The 14424-nt window shown below is 41.6% G+C and overlaps 2 protein-coding genes and 1 long non-coding RNA gene across 5 annotated transcripts in view; 1 reads left to right on the top strand and 2 right to left on the bottom strand.

The window, feature by feature from the left end:
- Window positions 1–7512, bottom strand: part of LOC103615462 (putative RNA exonuclease NEF-sp) — a 14968-nt gene extending 7456 nt beyond the window's left edge. The window contains exons 1-10 of the mRNA XM_008633519.2: window positions 7451–7512; window positions 7348–7390; window positions 5591–5712; window positions 4562–4688; window positions 3612–3696; window positions 2977–3126; window positions 2742–2830; window positions 1805–1920; window positions 885–1023; window positions 220–314 (exon numbers count right to left, since the gene is read on the bottom strand). Coding sequence (XP_008631741.2) covers window positions 220–314; window positions 885–1023; window positions 1805–1920; window positions 2742–2830; window positions 2977–3126; window positions 3612–3696; window positions 4562–4688; window positions 5591–5712; window positions 7348–7390; window positions 7451–7512 — 1028 coding nt within the window. The remainder of the gene's footprint in view (window positions 1–219; window positions 315–884; window positions 1024–1804; window positions 1921–2741; window positions 2831–2976; window positions 3127–3611; window positions 3697–4561; window positions 4689–5590; window positions 5713–7347; window positions 7391–7450) is intronic.
- A 590-nt stretch (window positions 7513–8102) lies between these two features.
- Window positions 8103–13163, top strand: ERI2 (ERI1 exoribonuclease family member 2). 3 transcript variants are annotated; one of them, XM_017734183.1, is made up of 6 exons: window positions 8103–8455; window positions 8604–8760; window positions 9253–9353; window positions 10246–10327; window positions 10996–11084; window positions 11295–13163. In XM_017734183.1, exons 1-6 carry the CDS (start codon window positions 8387–8389, stop codon window positions 12633–12635), a joined length of 1839 nt encoding a protein of 612 aa, XP_017589672.1. In that variant the 5' UTR covers window positions 8103–8386; the 3' UTR covers window positions 12636–13163. The 3 variants fall into 3 exon arrangements, with proteins under 3 accessions (XP_017589672.1, XP_017589674.1, XP_017589673.1); XM_017734185.1 differs by having other exon boundaries at window positions 11324–11413; XM_017734184.1 differs by having other exon boundaries at window positions 10996–11145; window positions 11295–11347.
- A 452-nt stretch (window positions 13164–13615) lies between these two features.
- Window positions 13616–14418, bottom strand: LOC108446717. Its single transcript, XR_001862018.1, has 2 exons — window positions 14054–14418; window positions 13616–13736 (listed from the first exon to the last, which is right to left on the bottom strand). It is a non-coding gene; the product is annotated as an uncharacterized LOC108446717 (long non-coding RNA).
- Between the last annotated feature and the right edge of the window lie 6 nt (window positions 14419–14424).

A 14424-nucleotide genomic window follows, 5' to 3' on the forward strand; every position in this document is an offset into this window, starting at 1 on the left:
TTCCTGCTTGCTCAAAGACAAGCCCATTTATTATGCTGCCTGATGTTTTAAGCAGCCAGTAAATCCCTTTTTACCATGTCTTACTTGCACAGCCTGCTCCTTTATTCAGAATCTTAGTAAAAAAATAATAATTCTGATACTAGTAGTGGCAGAATAAGACCCTATGATCCACCATGACAGTTTCTAATCTTTGCCATGACAGTACAGTAATAATCTTACCCTAAAACAGCTTTGGCTAGAAATTTTAGCTTAAATCTTCGACCTTCACTTCTGGCAAAAAGCAGTGAAGTATCAATAACACTGGGGTGGATCATCTGGAGGAGAAAATCATCAGTTTAGTTTAAGAACAGCAGACATACAGAATTGGACAGTAACTCCACAGTTTTCTGTGCCTCTGCCTTTTCATTTCAGTTGCCAGTTTCTCACTGACAGCAACCTGATCCACAATAAGAGAGCAAAAGGAATAATCAAACAAGTCCAACTCTCCTTTCTACTTCCCATTCTAGTGGTAAGATCTAGATTGGGTTAGAAAGATTAGTTATGATTCAAGCATTTTAGACTGGTTAAATTACCCACAGAAAGGATTTCAGTTCTCCCCATGACAGAGCTATCAGAAGCATCTGGCTGAAGCAGAGGGGTAAAGCTTCAGTTGCAACAATACCTATGTCTGGACAGACTTCTCTCCTTAGGGTTCTGAACAGCCCCTTGCAAATTTTATAGCTGTAAGGAGACTCTTTGTCTTTTAAATCCTTACAGGCATAGGGCTATTCATAATAAGAAGCAATTAACAACTGTTCACTAATAAAAAGAGCAATTTTAAAGAGTTTTCAGGTCTGAAATGAGCAACACAGGATTGGGAAAAACACTCTTAGAAACATACTCACTTCTAAAGCCTGAAGATCAGAATTTAGAGAATGACCCACCAATACTGCATCATGGGGAAGCATTTTTTTTAGCCTGGTTTGGATGTCTGACAGTCTTGTCTTCACTGGAAGAAGCATTTTCTTTGTGATTCCTGAGAACCTTCAAAACAAAAGTTGCACGAGTTAAAAGCAACACATTAGAACAGTATGTGCTAGAGAGTATTACAAGCAGGTCCCGTAAAATATGGACTCAGTATAACCAATCACAGAATTTACTATTTACTGCTTTCTCTTCCAACATCAGAGGATATGCTGCAGCTGTATTAAACTGCTAAGAGTGCTACCACGTCTGTTTCAAAAGGTCATTTCTCCCAGGTATTTTTAAGTGATGCAGTTGGCAGCATCAGATAGCACAGGTAAGGAAATACTGCAAGTCTGATGGTGGAAGGAGATGCTTCCAAGTAACCTGAGGGGACTGGCACATCACCTCCTGGATAAAGCCAGGTGACATTTTGAAGAAGACAAGAACTTGAGTTTTGCCTGCTTTTGTTACAATCCTGAGCCCCACCCTAGAGGTGTGTACAAGCTCTATGCATTTTTTACATATGAGCAAATTCAGCTATGGACTCCATCTTATTTTATAACCAGCAGTGACGAGTAACTTGTAGTGTGTATCATCAATTTGTAACAGAACTTTCCCATGGACACTGCAGAATGGCAACGGTTCTGCCTGGTAGCCCCAGGGGCACTGTGCAGCAGATTGTACGCATAATGCTGGTCACTTCAGTCACACAGCAAGAACTGTATTCTTAACACTGAGGGGAATGCAGCAGGCATCCGTGCAAACCAAGGGGTTTCTGAAAGGTCCTGTGTAACAGGCTGAGTGTGAAAGGGCTGCAGCTCTGAAAGACAAAGAGGTAGGAAAGGTTTGTGCAAGTGACCTGGTGCGGTAGTTCACCACTGTGCTCTCAGGTCTGACCAGCTCATTCAGCAGGCACCGACCCCGGGCATCCACCAAGGACACGCGGGTGACTTCGTTCCCTTTCGCCGTCAGGCACTGTCAGGAAGAAGCACAGGCAGTTGTTGGATCAGCATGATGCTGCCACTCGAACACCTCAGCTAACATCTGCTTTGGCTGCAGCAGCAGCTAAGGAGTTCCTTGACTCAGAGATCTACCACTCATAGCTGGTTGTTTTATACTCTACTGTGCTTCATTTGAGTTGTTAAATGTGCACTGTAAGCACAGCAAACACACAGGCAAGCACAGCACAGAGAGAAACACTGTAAAGAAGTGCTGATTTCCCAGAATCAGTCTGTGCTCTGCACTGCACAACTGCCACTGACAGCACCAGCCCCAGAGAAGTTGTACAGTTTCAAGGCAGAGCCCAGGTTGTATCAATAGTTATTCAATGCTGATGCCAAACAGGCATCTCTGCAAGGCTAAAACTGCACTAAAAGAGGACTCTTCACCACAGCAGCTGCCAGAGGAACTGTGATGGCTAAATGAAAAGATGTGTGACAGGGAAGTACTTTTCCTTTCCCAAACCTTGGAGAGAGCAGAGGAGGAATTCCACAGCACCCTCGTGGGTTACTGCAGCATTGCTGATAGGCCTGGCAGATCCAGCTGCTGCCCTGGGAGCCAACACAGAACTGAGCTCTCTGCTCAGGATATTGTTTCTGTCTCGTTGCCAGAACCACTTCCAGGGCCTTTCCCATGGCTGCATTAGCACTGGTACCATCGAGGAAGGGACTGGCAGCAGATATTAAGATATCAGAAGTGGTTTAACAAATACACAGAGTGCTTGGCTCACTTGGGAACAGCTGGTAAGAGCTGGGTGCCTGACTCTATTTTTTAAGGCCACACACACTGATTTTTACCATTTCACAATCCAGACCAAAGAGGGGGCTGCTGTCTGTCCTCTGCTGATCACACTCTGTGGAGATGTAGCCCTTGCATCCAGGGGAACCTGGAGGGAAAACACACCCAGGAATAAGAAAAAGAACCTTCTCCTACAACTCATCTGATATGACAAAGCATATCACTAAACTATCAGAATTAAAAACAACCCCCACCATAACAAAACAACCAAACAGCCCTTGCTCAAAAACTGACCTTCTATGGGATAGTCATTTCTTTTCTGCTCTTCTAAAGTTAGAGTATAGCTTGTAAGGCCTTGTTTCTTTTCTCCGTATCTCTGAATGATGGGATCACATTGCAAGTCTGAGCTTTTAGTAATGCATTCACTGCTGGGGGAAGTCAAGCCTGTAAAATACAGAAGCATCTGTGGTGCTCAGATAGCACTCCCTACCTGCATGCAGCTTCTGCATCAGATGAACACTTACAGGCTGCACCATTCCAAATTACTACCTGGAACAACAGACTGGAGAGAGAAGGTCAGAGAAAAAGACAGACACACAATCTTCTTAGCTTAAAATACTGATGTCTTGTTTCTTTGATTAGATACATCTTAGAATAAAAGAATCACAAAATGGGTAGCAAAGCAGCAGAGTTTGGGATTAAATATGTCAAAAACTTTCTCTCTTTTTGCATTCACTTTGACAATTGGCCCAACATGAGTTACTGAAGTAGTCAGGGTAAGAAGTCTCATGGTTTAAGCCATTGTATGTGTTTCTTTCTAAACAAGTTTGCCATGGCAGCACTGGGATTGCAGAGGACACAAAGTCATAAATTTCTGTTCACAGTGAGTCACTGTATTGAAAGAGACAATGCAAAGCCAAACAAAATACCTTGTGGAGTGTTTTGAGGTTTCAGGTTTGTTCCTTCTCCATACAGGCTGACTGGGAAGTTAGCAGAAGGTGTTAATGTGAATCTCTGAAAAAAGACATGTGTTAGTGACTTAGAAAGACATGCGGAAATAACAAGCAAATGGGGGGTTTATTGGCCCCCAAACCAGCCAAATTCAGAGAAGGATGGATAAAGAAATAGTGGGAATACATTTGGTGTTTTATCAAGTAGAAAAACCCAACACAAAGCAAACGTGTTCCAGTGAGGGATGACACAGGATTCTTTGTACTACAGAACAGATTTGCCTTGCCAGATACGATAAAGAAGACAAATCTCAAGACTTTCTTTGATAGAAACTAAAGCCAGTTCCTGTCTTTCCAGTTAAGTTGTGATTTACATTTGCTGTAGTTCAGGAAGAACTCTAGAAGCTTGAACTCAAGTCCTTCTTTCTATCTTCCTTCAAAAATGTTGCTTGTAAGTCAGAAAATTAAAATAATTATTTTACTAATCTTTTTGGGAAATGGGAGAAACTTGACATAAAGTTCAAATAACAAAAGTGATATTTTTCAACCAGTGGGATTAGCATAACTCTATTGAGAGTCTCTTCACTCAGAGTAAATTCCAAATTATTGAAATTATTCCAAAATATTTATAATCTAATTGGCATCTGTAGATGCAGGATACATAACAGTCAGAGGACTGAAGCATCAATAAACATTTCACCTGGTAAGGCTTCAAAGACATAAGTCTTGAAATCCTGTTCCTAATATCAAAGCCCTGTCCTTTGTTCTGAGCTGACAACTGCTGCAAATAGATCCTCTCACTTGCTGTAAGAGTCAAGGATGGCTGCATCCTTGGAAAAGGCAGTCATTCCACTGCAGCCATTATCCCTGGGATGTGGTTTCAGGACTGGAAGAAGTTTAGAAGACACGGATGCAGTTTGGGGACTTACATGCCGGAACACTTTCCTGAGGTGTTTGAACTGTAAATAGAATCTGTAGAAATGGAGTTGGCTCATTTCGTGTAGAACAACAACCACAACCCCAGCCAGGTGTCTTTGGTGATAAACATGGCACCAGCTACAGTTAAAAAAAAGGGCAATAATTAAAAAAAAAAAAACCTTAAAAATCAAAGCAAAACCATCATCAAGCACTCTTAAAAAAAAAAGTTGGAACCAGCCCAGCTTTTAAGTCAGTAAATGGCAAAGTGCCAAATTACTCCAATAAGAAGAGGCTTTATAGCTTATCTCAAACAGCCACATATTCCTGGAAGCAACAGAATATGGGAGACAGAGGAAAAAAAGTTATTGCAAATGTCTGCTGCTTACCATTTCAAGACCTGTGTATCTCATTTATATGCATCAGAATGTGAACATACCAGTAACTTCAACTGTACTGACACAGTCCGGTGAATTAATGCATCAAAGTAAGTTTCACAAAATAATTTTCTATTCACTATTAAAATCTAAAGTGGGGTACTTTCTGCTTTGAGTTTCATTTCGAGATTCATTTCATTACACCGTATTTTTGCCATTCAAGGTTACATACCCTCCCCAGCCTTGCCCTTCCAGCACTGAGAACTTGCCCAGAGAAAGGGAGAAGTGATTAAAATGCTTTTTTTTCTAAAACACTCTATAGAATGCTCTGTTCCGATTCTATCTAACATGAAATACATACATATTTGTGTTAATGTTTTAACAGGATATTTTGTTTCTCAGTGTGTGGAGCTTCTTCAGTTCCACAGCAGTCATTTAGTTTTTCAAAACTGCATGAAACAAAACTATGCAATGGCAGGACTTCTGCCAGAAGAGGAATTCTGCCTCCTGGCCAAGTCCAACAACAACTGCATCTGCACAATCCAGGCTGCCATTGTGGCACCTCCACGGTGAGCGTTCCAAACCCAGCATGGCCAATGTTCCTTTAGGAATGTTCTCACACCACGGGAAAACACGAGGCCAGGCTGATTCTGGCTGTGGATGTACCTGGGCTGTGCTGCGTTGTGGCATTTCCCCAGAGCTGCATATTTCAGCAGCTCATACAGCTGCTCCTGGCTGATTTCGGAGCCCTCGCCAAGCAGAGCTGCTGACAAACGACACGACTTTTCCTGTGGAAAGGGAAATGCTGGTAAAGAGAGGTTTCATGTAATCACACCAGTTCATGGAAAACGAAGGAAAAAGAAACTATTAGGATACGACCAACTACATTTAAAATAACTCTTCCACTCATTATGGGCGAAAGTTTCCTTTCAGATCACACTTCAACGTTATATTTACTGTCAACCCAGGTACTCTAACTTCAAAGATTTATTTAATAAAGATTAACATAAGCAGATGCATGCAGTAAAGAGACAACTGATATGCAAACACAATGTCCTACTCTCTCAGCCCTTTCCCCCACTTGCTGCTGTAAAGCTTTAAACATTTGTACAAGTGTTACATGCAGCCACTCCATGTGAGGTTTTCTCTATTTACAGCGCGGGATCTGCTCTGCCAGAAGGGTTTGCTGACCCCTGCAGGGAAAAACGCTTCAGTAAAATCCAAGGAAGCTGCAGAAAGAAAGCACTGGGTAGATGAGGTGGGGACTGTGCCACACAGTTCAACACAACAGTTCTTTAAGCCTAAACGCACAATTCTTCTAAAGGCTAATTAGCAAGCAAATGCAGCATTTTGGAGACCTCCACTGACCAGATGGCCTGTTCCAAAGAATTCCTGTAAAAACTTTAAAGATATTCTTTTAATATGTGATGGAAAAATGCCACACAACACTACAGGATGTAAAACCTCACAGCATAAGCAACCACTGGAAGTTGTTTTCCTCTGCACAGGGCTAACAAGCCCTGTGCTCAGTAATTTGGACACAGCCGGCCCAAATCAGGGACTGAGCTGTTGGGCTCTTAAAGGTATTTGTCATTGAGTAAAGAAGTTAAAGAGAGGTGACCACCTTCGTGGTTCCAGCGGTTAAGAATCATCTGGCAGTAACAGCACAGGCTGGTGTAATTGCCAGTGCCTCATCTCTCATGCTAAGTGAGACAAGTAATGACACCGTTGTTTTCAATGTGGCCTAATTAAAGCTTTGCGGAAAAACCCAAACAAAGAGCAGAGGTTTTGAGTCACCAAACAGAGGGTACTGCCAACCACAGGAATCTGTCTCCAGCCGGGTACAAACAGGACTGATCTCACAGACTGGACATGCCACCTTCTGTCCCACGGGCACTGACTCAGTGTGCCTGGGGTGAGCTGCTCTGCATCCTTCAGGGACGCACGTGCTGAGCGCGCACAACGCTCCTTTCAAGACCTGCTTTGTTTAGGAGATTATATTGGCGAATGTATCTATTTTTTAAACAAAATTCCTTAAATGTAACGCTGAGCACTCCAAATGAGTTCTTTTCCACATTCCTTGGAGCAGAATCCAAGCCATTAACAGGCTCTCCAGGGCAGTGGTCACGGCCCCAAACCTGTCCAGGTTCGAGAAGCGTTTGGGCAATGCTCTCAGGCACACGGTGGGATTGCTGGGGCGTCCTGTGCAGGGCCAGCCGCTGGGCTCGATGATCCCTGTCGAGCAACTCAGGGCATTCTACGATGTTACCTGTAGCCGGCCCTCCCAGCGCACTGCCCGTGTACACGGCTTTGCTGAGGTCCCAGCGTCCCACCGTGGGACACAGCAATGCCCCCGAGAAGCGGCCGCAGGGCACAGGCGGCCCGCGCCGCGCTCCTCACAGCGCCGGGCGCTCGGCTCTCACCTCGGGGCCCAGGCCCGGCCCATTCAAGGGAGTAACCTTAATTCTGTCATAAATAGCATATTTTTGAGTTCATTTTATTCTGCTCAGGTTAAGGCCTCCAAACATAGTATTTTCTTCTTTCTTTTTACTAATGGATCTCTCACTTGGAAAGCACTCCTGGACCATAGCAGGATACAGGAAGGGCCCAACACAGAGGCTCTCTGGGCTGTACTGAGAGAAGCTAATATTGAGAAAAGAAAGCAAAGGATCTGGGAAGGACAAGCCCTCACTCAAGAGAGGATTGTGAGAAAGATAAAAGAACAGTTGATTCTGCAGTTCAGCACCAACACTGGTCTGCTGGGAAAAATTTGCTTTCTCCATGAACTGATGATCCTTCTAAGCAGAAGACTCCCAGCAAAGAGTCCTCCTAATCCAGCTGAGAAATGCTAAAATACATCACTTGTTAGTCCAGTGCCTGCCTGCCTGCCTGCCTGCTTCCATCTGGGAAAAAAGATGGGCAAAAAAGTATGTTCAGCTCAGGTAAAAAGTACAGGTCAAAGAGCTTATTTTAAACTTTCTCTCCTAAAAATGGATAATCAATTTTAACAGTCAGTGGCAAAAACAACTCTCATAGCATGGATTACCCAGAAACAAGACAATGAAAAAGAGGTACAGTTTTAAATTATATCTTAGAAGACATCTCTGTAATTCTTCATCAACTACTATTGCAATGCATAACATATAGATATATATATATGCCTTAAGAATACTATTTAAGTATATATATAATGTATATTATATATAATATATATTATAATATATATAGATACATATAAAAGAAACATGGAATACGCAGAGTTGGCAGGGACCCATATAAAAATGGAATAATTCCTGTGAACAGCTTTAACCTTTCTGGTTTTGTGTTTTGGTTCTGGTTTGTTTGTTTGTTTTGTTTCTTCTTCTCCTTCGTTTTGTTTCTTCTCCTTCTGTGTTTGTTGCAGTTGAATTTCCAGCAGTCCTGTTAAACACCTCAACAGGAGAGATTGAATCTGAATTCCACATGTATGTCCAGCCCGAGGAGAATCCTATTCTCTCTGGATTCTGTACGGGACTAACTGGCATAACACAGGTAATTGTGCTTTAACATTATTTTACAATTGTATAATTGCTATTTACTGTTTTATTTAAGAGGCCCATAAAAGGCTAGAAAGAAATAAACCTCAGATGAATTTCAGTGCATTCTAACACATACATGCTTCTTGTTCTGTTCCATGAAGGATCAAGTGGACAAAGGGGTGCCTCTCAACATTTGCTTATCACAGTTTTTGAAATGGATTCAAAAGATACAAAAGGAGAAGAAAATTATATTCAGCACAGACAGTCAAAGTAATTCTACTTCAGAAGCAAAAGCATGTGCCTTTGTTACTTGGACAGGTAAATAACATTTTCATTTACTTTTTCTGCACAGTAATAACATTAGGTGGCACTAGTGAGATTGTGTCCTTACTTCTAGGCAGCCAAAATCCTGTTATTAGGTATTAAAAATGTGGAATATTGGGATAAGACTGAAAATATGAAATCCATGGAATCCCGATGTGTTCGCTGCATCTTTGACTTCAGGATCTGACATTGTTACATTTTTCTGCTTTACATGGGGAACTGTGTGACCATTCTTAGTGTGTCTAAATGATTTAATGATTGCCTTTGAGATCTTTAACTGTCTGAAGTTATTTACTAACAACAGGGGTTTGCTTCTCCTGGTGTCCCGTTGCAGCAATCCCGGTGTTTTCCATGGACGACGACTTCACACACAGGATGCTGACAGTGTGTTGGTGTTGTGTCCCTTTATGTAGATTTTTAGGCCACATTATGTGGATTTTAGGCCAGTTCTGTAGTGGTGGATTGACTGTGGTTTTCCCTGCACAGACTGGGACCTGGGCGTGTGTTTGCACTACGAGTGTAAAAGGAAGCAGCTGCGCAAGCCCGACATCCTGAATTCCTGGATTGATCTCAAAGCAACGTACAGGGTGAGAAGACTGAGAGACTGAAACATTTCTACCCACCCTCACCTCAAAGGCTGACTGTACCTGAGCTTACAAGGCGATGCTGTATGTCCCAGTGACCGGAGTAACCTGGGATTTTTTTTGTGTTGTTATCACTTAATAACCAACTGCCCTAGACCTGTAGGAATTTCAACAGAAATCTTAATGCCAGGAAAAGATTGTTGTTTGATAAAAGAATGATAATCCTTTTATCGTTTTTGAGCTGCTCTTCCTTTCCTGACAGTTTTTGCTCTCCTTGCTTCCTAACTTTTTTTTTTGTGTGTGTGGTCTTATTGCTGCCTTATATTGCTGTGTAGGAAGTCATCATCATAGTCTGTTTAGAAGTACTTAGAGGTACCTTACACATAGGCAGCAGAATTAGGTCTCTAAAGATAAACAGTGTGACTATTCCCCCTTTCTAGTGATCAAATCAGATACCAGGAATAAGTAGTAATACTCACTTTTTTCACTTACAAAAAAAATCCATACCTGTGCCAAATATATTCATGCCCATGCCTTTGACTGCATATTGTGCAACAGTTTAAACACCTTAAGGTATTATTTATAGTTGTATTCTTCACTGCTGGTCTATTAAGACTTGTCAAGGTAAGCCATAGAGTGCAGACAAATGACTCCACAGCTCAGACAGAATGGATTTGCTTAAAACTGAGGGAAGGGATTCATGGTTCTTTCCATTCTGATTTCTTACAGGGTTAAGTCACTTATGGTCTGATCCTCACTGTAAAATGCCAACCCAACTTGCTTAATTGCCTTGTGAGATTTATTATTCATAAGGGGATATTTCCGAAATGGCTTTGCTTCACTAGGGAAAGGTTTTGAAATGCTTCATGCTAAGCACCTGCATTTCTTTCCTTAGGCCTTCTACAACAGAAAGCCTAAAGGGCTAAACGGAGCTTTGCAGGATTTGGGGATAGCTTTTGAAGGGCGGGAACATTGTGGTAAGTATGATGATCCTCACTTTAATATATACATTAATATATATCTCTTCTAAAGCTAAATACTATTTAGCTTTAGTTAGCTAACTTAACCTAAAGCAGCTAGTTAATAGTAGTCATTATTCTGAACAGTAACTATTGCTTCAGGTTATGCCATGTTCTGTCCAACAAACCATCAAAACAAAAACGGCAAAATGCTTCCAAGAACAGTTTGTTATTTCTAACCTCATACTTCATTTCTGAAATCTCTTCTACTGCTACTGAGTGCATGTTCACAAGATCAATTTATGAATTGCTGGGATGCAAAGGAAAAGAGGTGAACGGAAGATAAAGAAACTTGATTTTACCTGATAGCTCAGCATGTTAATGTTAGAGAATTCCAGCACAATATGTTTTTTGGGTTTTTTTTGGAGCTGATTAGTAAAACAGAGCAAAGATATTTAAAATTGTGAATAGATATTCAGCTCTATGGATAGTACTTCAGATGTTTCAGCACAGGGAATTATTTGGAATTTTCTACTTCCCCTTTTTGAACTAGATGACTAAGTGTCACAGTTCTGTGACTCCTTGTCATTTATGTAAGGCTTACCTAGATTACATTTTTCCTCTAATAAGAACTATCCCCAATAGCAGTTTGAAAAGAAGACATTAATATAACCATGCTTTTGAAGGGTTGGATGATTCCCGGAATACTGCTCGTCTTGCTTGGAGGCTGATTTGTGATGGATGTGTGCTGAAAGTTACTAAATCTTTGGATAAGGTCAGTCACTGCTTCGTATCTTCCGGCCTACTTGCTTTGTAGCCTGGAATACAGATGAAAGGTGAGCTATTCAAATAATAAACCCAGCATCTTGACTATGATTTGGAAAGAACACCCTTAGGCTGATACGCTTATTAATTTTGTGCATTTATTCCCAAAATGTCTGGGTATTCACTTTCCAAAATCTGCTTTTGTTTATGGACTCCCCAGGCACATCAGAACTGTAATTTAATTTCCAGAACACTGACTGGAAATTTCACTGACAAAACTCCACTGGGAAGAAGGAGCAGACCTGAAACATCTAGAGATGGAACTTGTGAAACAAACTCTCTGGCTGAGAACAAACACAACAGTATTGCTGGAAACAAGATAAATTCTAATGTACAGACTGGGGAACAGCAGATCACCTGCACTGATCCCTCTGCAGATGTCTGTGTTGTACCCAGCAGCAGCTCAAGGACTGAATTCCACACTCAATCCCAAAGCTCTTCAGCATCATCTACTGACAGATTTCCTGTTCCTCTTGGTCTGGCACAGCCACGTCCCAGTCCTGCATCAGCAGGCATCCGGCAGGGATGGAGCGTTGGGCAGCCCCTGGGAACAGCCAGACCCAGCCTCCCAGTACAGGGATCAGGGCTGGTGCTTGTCTCCACCACCATCCCCTCAGTTACTCTCTCCAGTGGGGACATCAGCACCAGTTCTGAGTGCTTGTCTCTGCTGACAGACTGGGAAGACGTTGCTTTGATACCAGAATCTCAGTATGAACAAAATTCAGACTCTGTTCAGCTCAAGGATGACTCAAATACAGATAATCTAACAGTGTTTGAAGAAAAATCTATTTCAAAACAATTGGCTGTGACAAGTTCAGATAATCAGAGTTTGGAGGAAAGTGTAGCACCCACGGAACCTCTGAAGTCTGTTGTTTACAAAAGTCCTGATACTACAATCTATAATATAGGGACAGTACAAAGGCAGACTTCAAAATTTTCAGCTTTTAAGTTACCATCTGCAAAGGGAAATGCTGTTTCAGCACAATCAGCATTAATTGGAAATTACTCTACTCCTTTGGAGGCTCCTAAAAGAAAGCCAACTAGTCCAAAAACATGCCCACCAGCAAAAAAACAGTCTTTTCATATATACCAAGAGAAAACTTCCTCTTTTGGTGACTCCTTACCTTTGAGAAGTTTGAATATTCCCAAAGTATCTCCTGTTCTGAACTCCACAGTCAATTTGAATCAGTCTGTAAGAGCTGTGAGAAGTGGAAAACCAACTCCCCCTCTGTGTAACTGTGGTCGAAGAGCCAAAAAACTCTGTGTGTCAAATGGTGGCCCAAATCATGGCAGAGCATTTTTTTGTTGTCCTGTTGGCAAGCAAGGAGATAATAAGAAAAGCTGTGGATACTTCAAGTGGGAATCTGCACTTCTGAAAGAGAAGTCTAATGGTCTCACCTTGAGTGCAGATGCTTTGACCTCTCTTGGAACTGTTTCTAGTAATACAGAAAATTCTTCCAAAAAAAAGTATTTGTGTCTTAGACCCTCTATGAGAACTTGAAAATGGATACAGTTTTTTGTCTGAATGCTAAACTCTTTATGTTTCATGCTTAATGTAATCAGGACAGTCAAATGATGTCAGATGTATATTCTCAGAATGGGACAAAAAGGACACTTCTTGGTTAAGATAGCTAGAAAGGGAAGTTGCTCAAACACACAAAAATATCAGCAGATCATAAAGTAACTCCTTAATGAAGTGTGAGAGAACAGATAGAACTATTAGTGCTAAAATTAGAGTATGAGCAGCTGTTGCTACAATCTTAAATTTCTGTTCTATCATATTTTAAATACTTTACTGGTCCAATCCTTAAATATTTCAATGACACAGATTTTATTTGCACTTTTTTTCTAAATATACTTGTTATGCCTACAACTTTTAAATTTTTGAAACTTCTGAAACATTTTAAAATCTCTTTAGAAGGTGTCACATCAAAAGTGATTCTTGAAGCTCTTACAGAGTTTTTTATCCTTTAAGTAACAATAAAGGTAAGACACCGACATTTCATTAAATACTTTATTTAACACACATTACTGTTGTGCTCTTGCCTCCCTGAGTTTCCTATTTCATTTGTATCAGTGTCTGCTTTAGCTCTTAGTGTAGCCCCTGGACAGACAAATAGTGGCAATCAGGTAAGATTGTATTCAAAACTAAACTAAGAAGCATATAGTGTAATGTCTTTTACTTTACATTACTGTGTAAATCTGCAATGTCTTACTTTGTAAAAACACCTGCAAAAAAGCAGCAGGTACTTTAATTTTGCCTCCACTTCTGGCACAGTTTGTTTCTTCTGCTCTTCCTACTGTTATTGGAAACTACTGAACAAAGTTCATCTAAAGGGAGGAAATAGCAATACAAAATAACATACATTTTACCTAAATTTTTACTTTTCCTTAACCTCAGCAGCATAGACTTACTAACCACACAGCAGTTAACACTCACTCTCTATGGCAGTGAAAATTATTTGTGTATTTGACCACTCACCTTATGAGGATACCTGTATGGAACAGTAACTTTCTCAACATGGTCTTGTAGCTCTTTTGTCATTTTTTCGAGGTCATATGAATCGTAGCCAAATGTTCAAACAGCAGAGGCTGTCACTACCTAAAGAAGTTATGGAGGTAATGGTTTAAGTGCCAATGAAACTGTATTACACAACCAGTGAGATCTGAAGCTTTTAAACAAACCCTTGCTGACAAACGGCAGAAAAGTGTAAGGGCAGGTACAGAAGCTTTGCCAAAGTCTGTGTGTCGGTCTGCAGTTTAAATAAACTGCAAGCAATTTATTTACATCTAATAAAGATGAAAATCTCTAAGTATTAGATGATAGGAAAAGCTTCAAATGGTGGTTTTCTTATATTGGATTTCGAGCAACTGCCTTGGTCAGTTTTTCCACAGATCAGAACCTGTAATAATTCTTACCCCCTTAATTGTCCAAGCAGCTGAAGAATTCCTGCAGGGAGCAGCGGCTCTTACGGGCCGGGATGCACAGAGACACCTTTCTCTGGGCCACAGCTGTTCTGTCAGCACATGTTCGCTATTTTTCCAAGCCTCCATCTACCTGTTCAAAGAGTTTCTGGTTTAGCTGGTCCCTCTACGCCGCGACACCTTCGGGAGTCGGGCAGGCAGGGAAGTGGCCGAAGCATCTCTCCGGCCCCGGGGCGCACGGGGCAGAGCAGGACCGAGGGCTGCTCGCTCCCCTCCAGCGTGTCCAGAGCTCGGGGGAAGCGAAAGCATCGAGGACTGCGAGTGACCGAGTCTGGCCGCGGCTGAGCGCGGCACACGCGCGCCGC

Source organism: Corvus brachyrhynchos, unplaced genomic scaffold (genome assembly GCF_000691975.1).
Source record: "Corvus brachyrhynchos isolate BGI_N302 unplaced genomic scaffold, ASM69197v1 scaffold5, whole genome shotgun sequence".
NCBI lineage: Eukaryota > Metazoa > Chordata > Aves > Passeriformes > Corvidae > Corvus > Corvus brachyrhynchos.

Bases quoted from the DNA above. Each gene is read 5' to 3' on its own strand.
- ERI2 (XM_017734183.1), top strand. From the start codon at position 8,387: ATGTATGTCCAGCCCGAGGAGAATCCTATTCTCTCTGGATTCTGTACG. The intron at 8,456-8,603 runs GTAATTGTGCTT...TGTTCCATGAAG, and splicing joins GACTAACTGGCATAACACAG to GATCAAGTGGACAAAGGGGT. The intron at 10,328-10,995 runs GTAAGTATGATG...ATGCTTTTGAAG, and splicing joins TGAAGGGCGGGAACATTGTG to GGTTGGATGATTCCCGGAAT.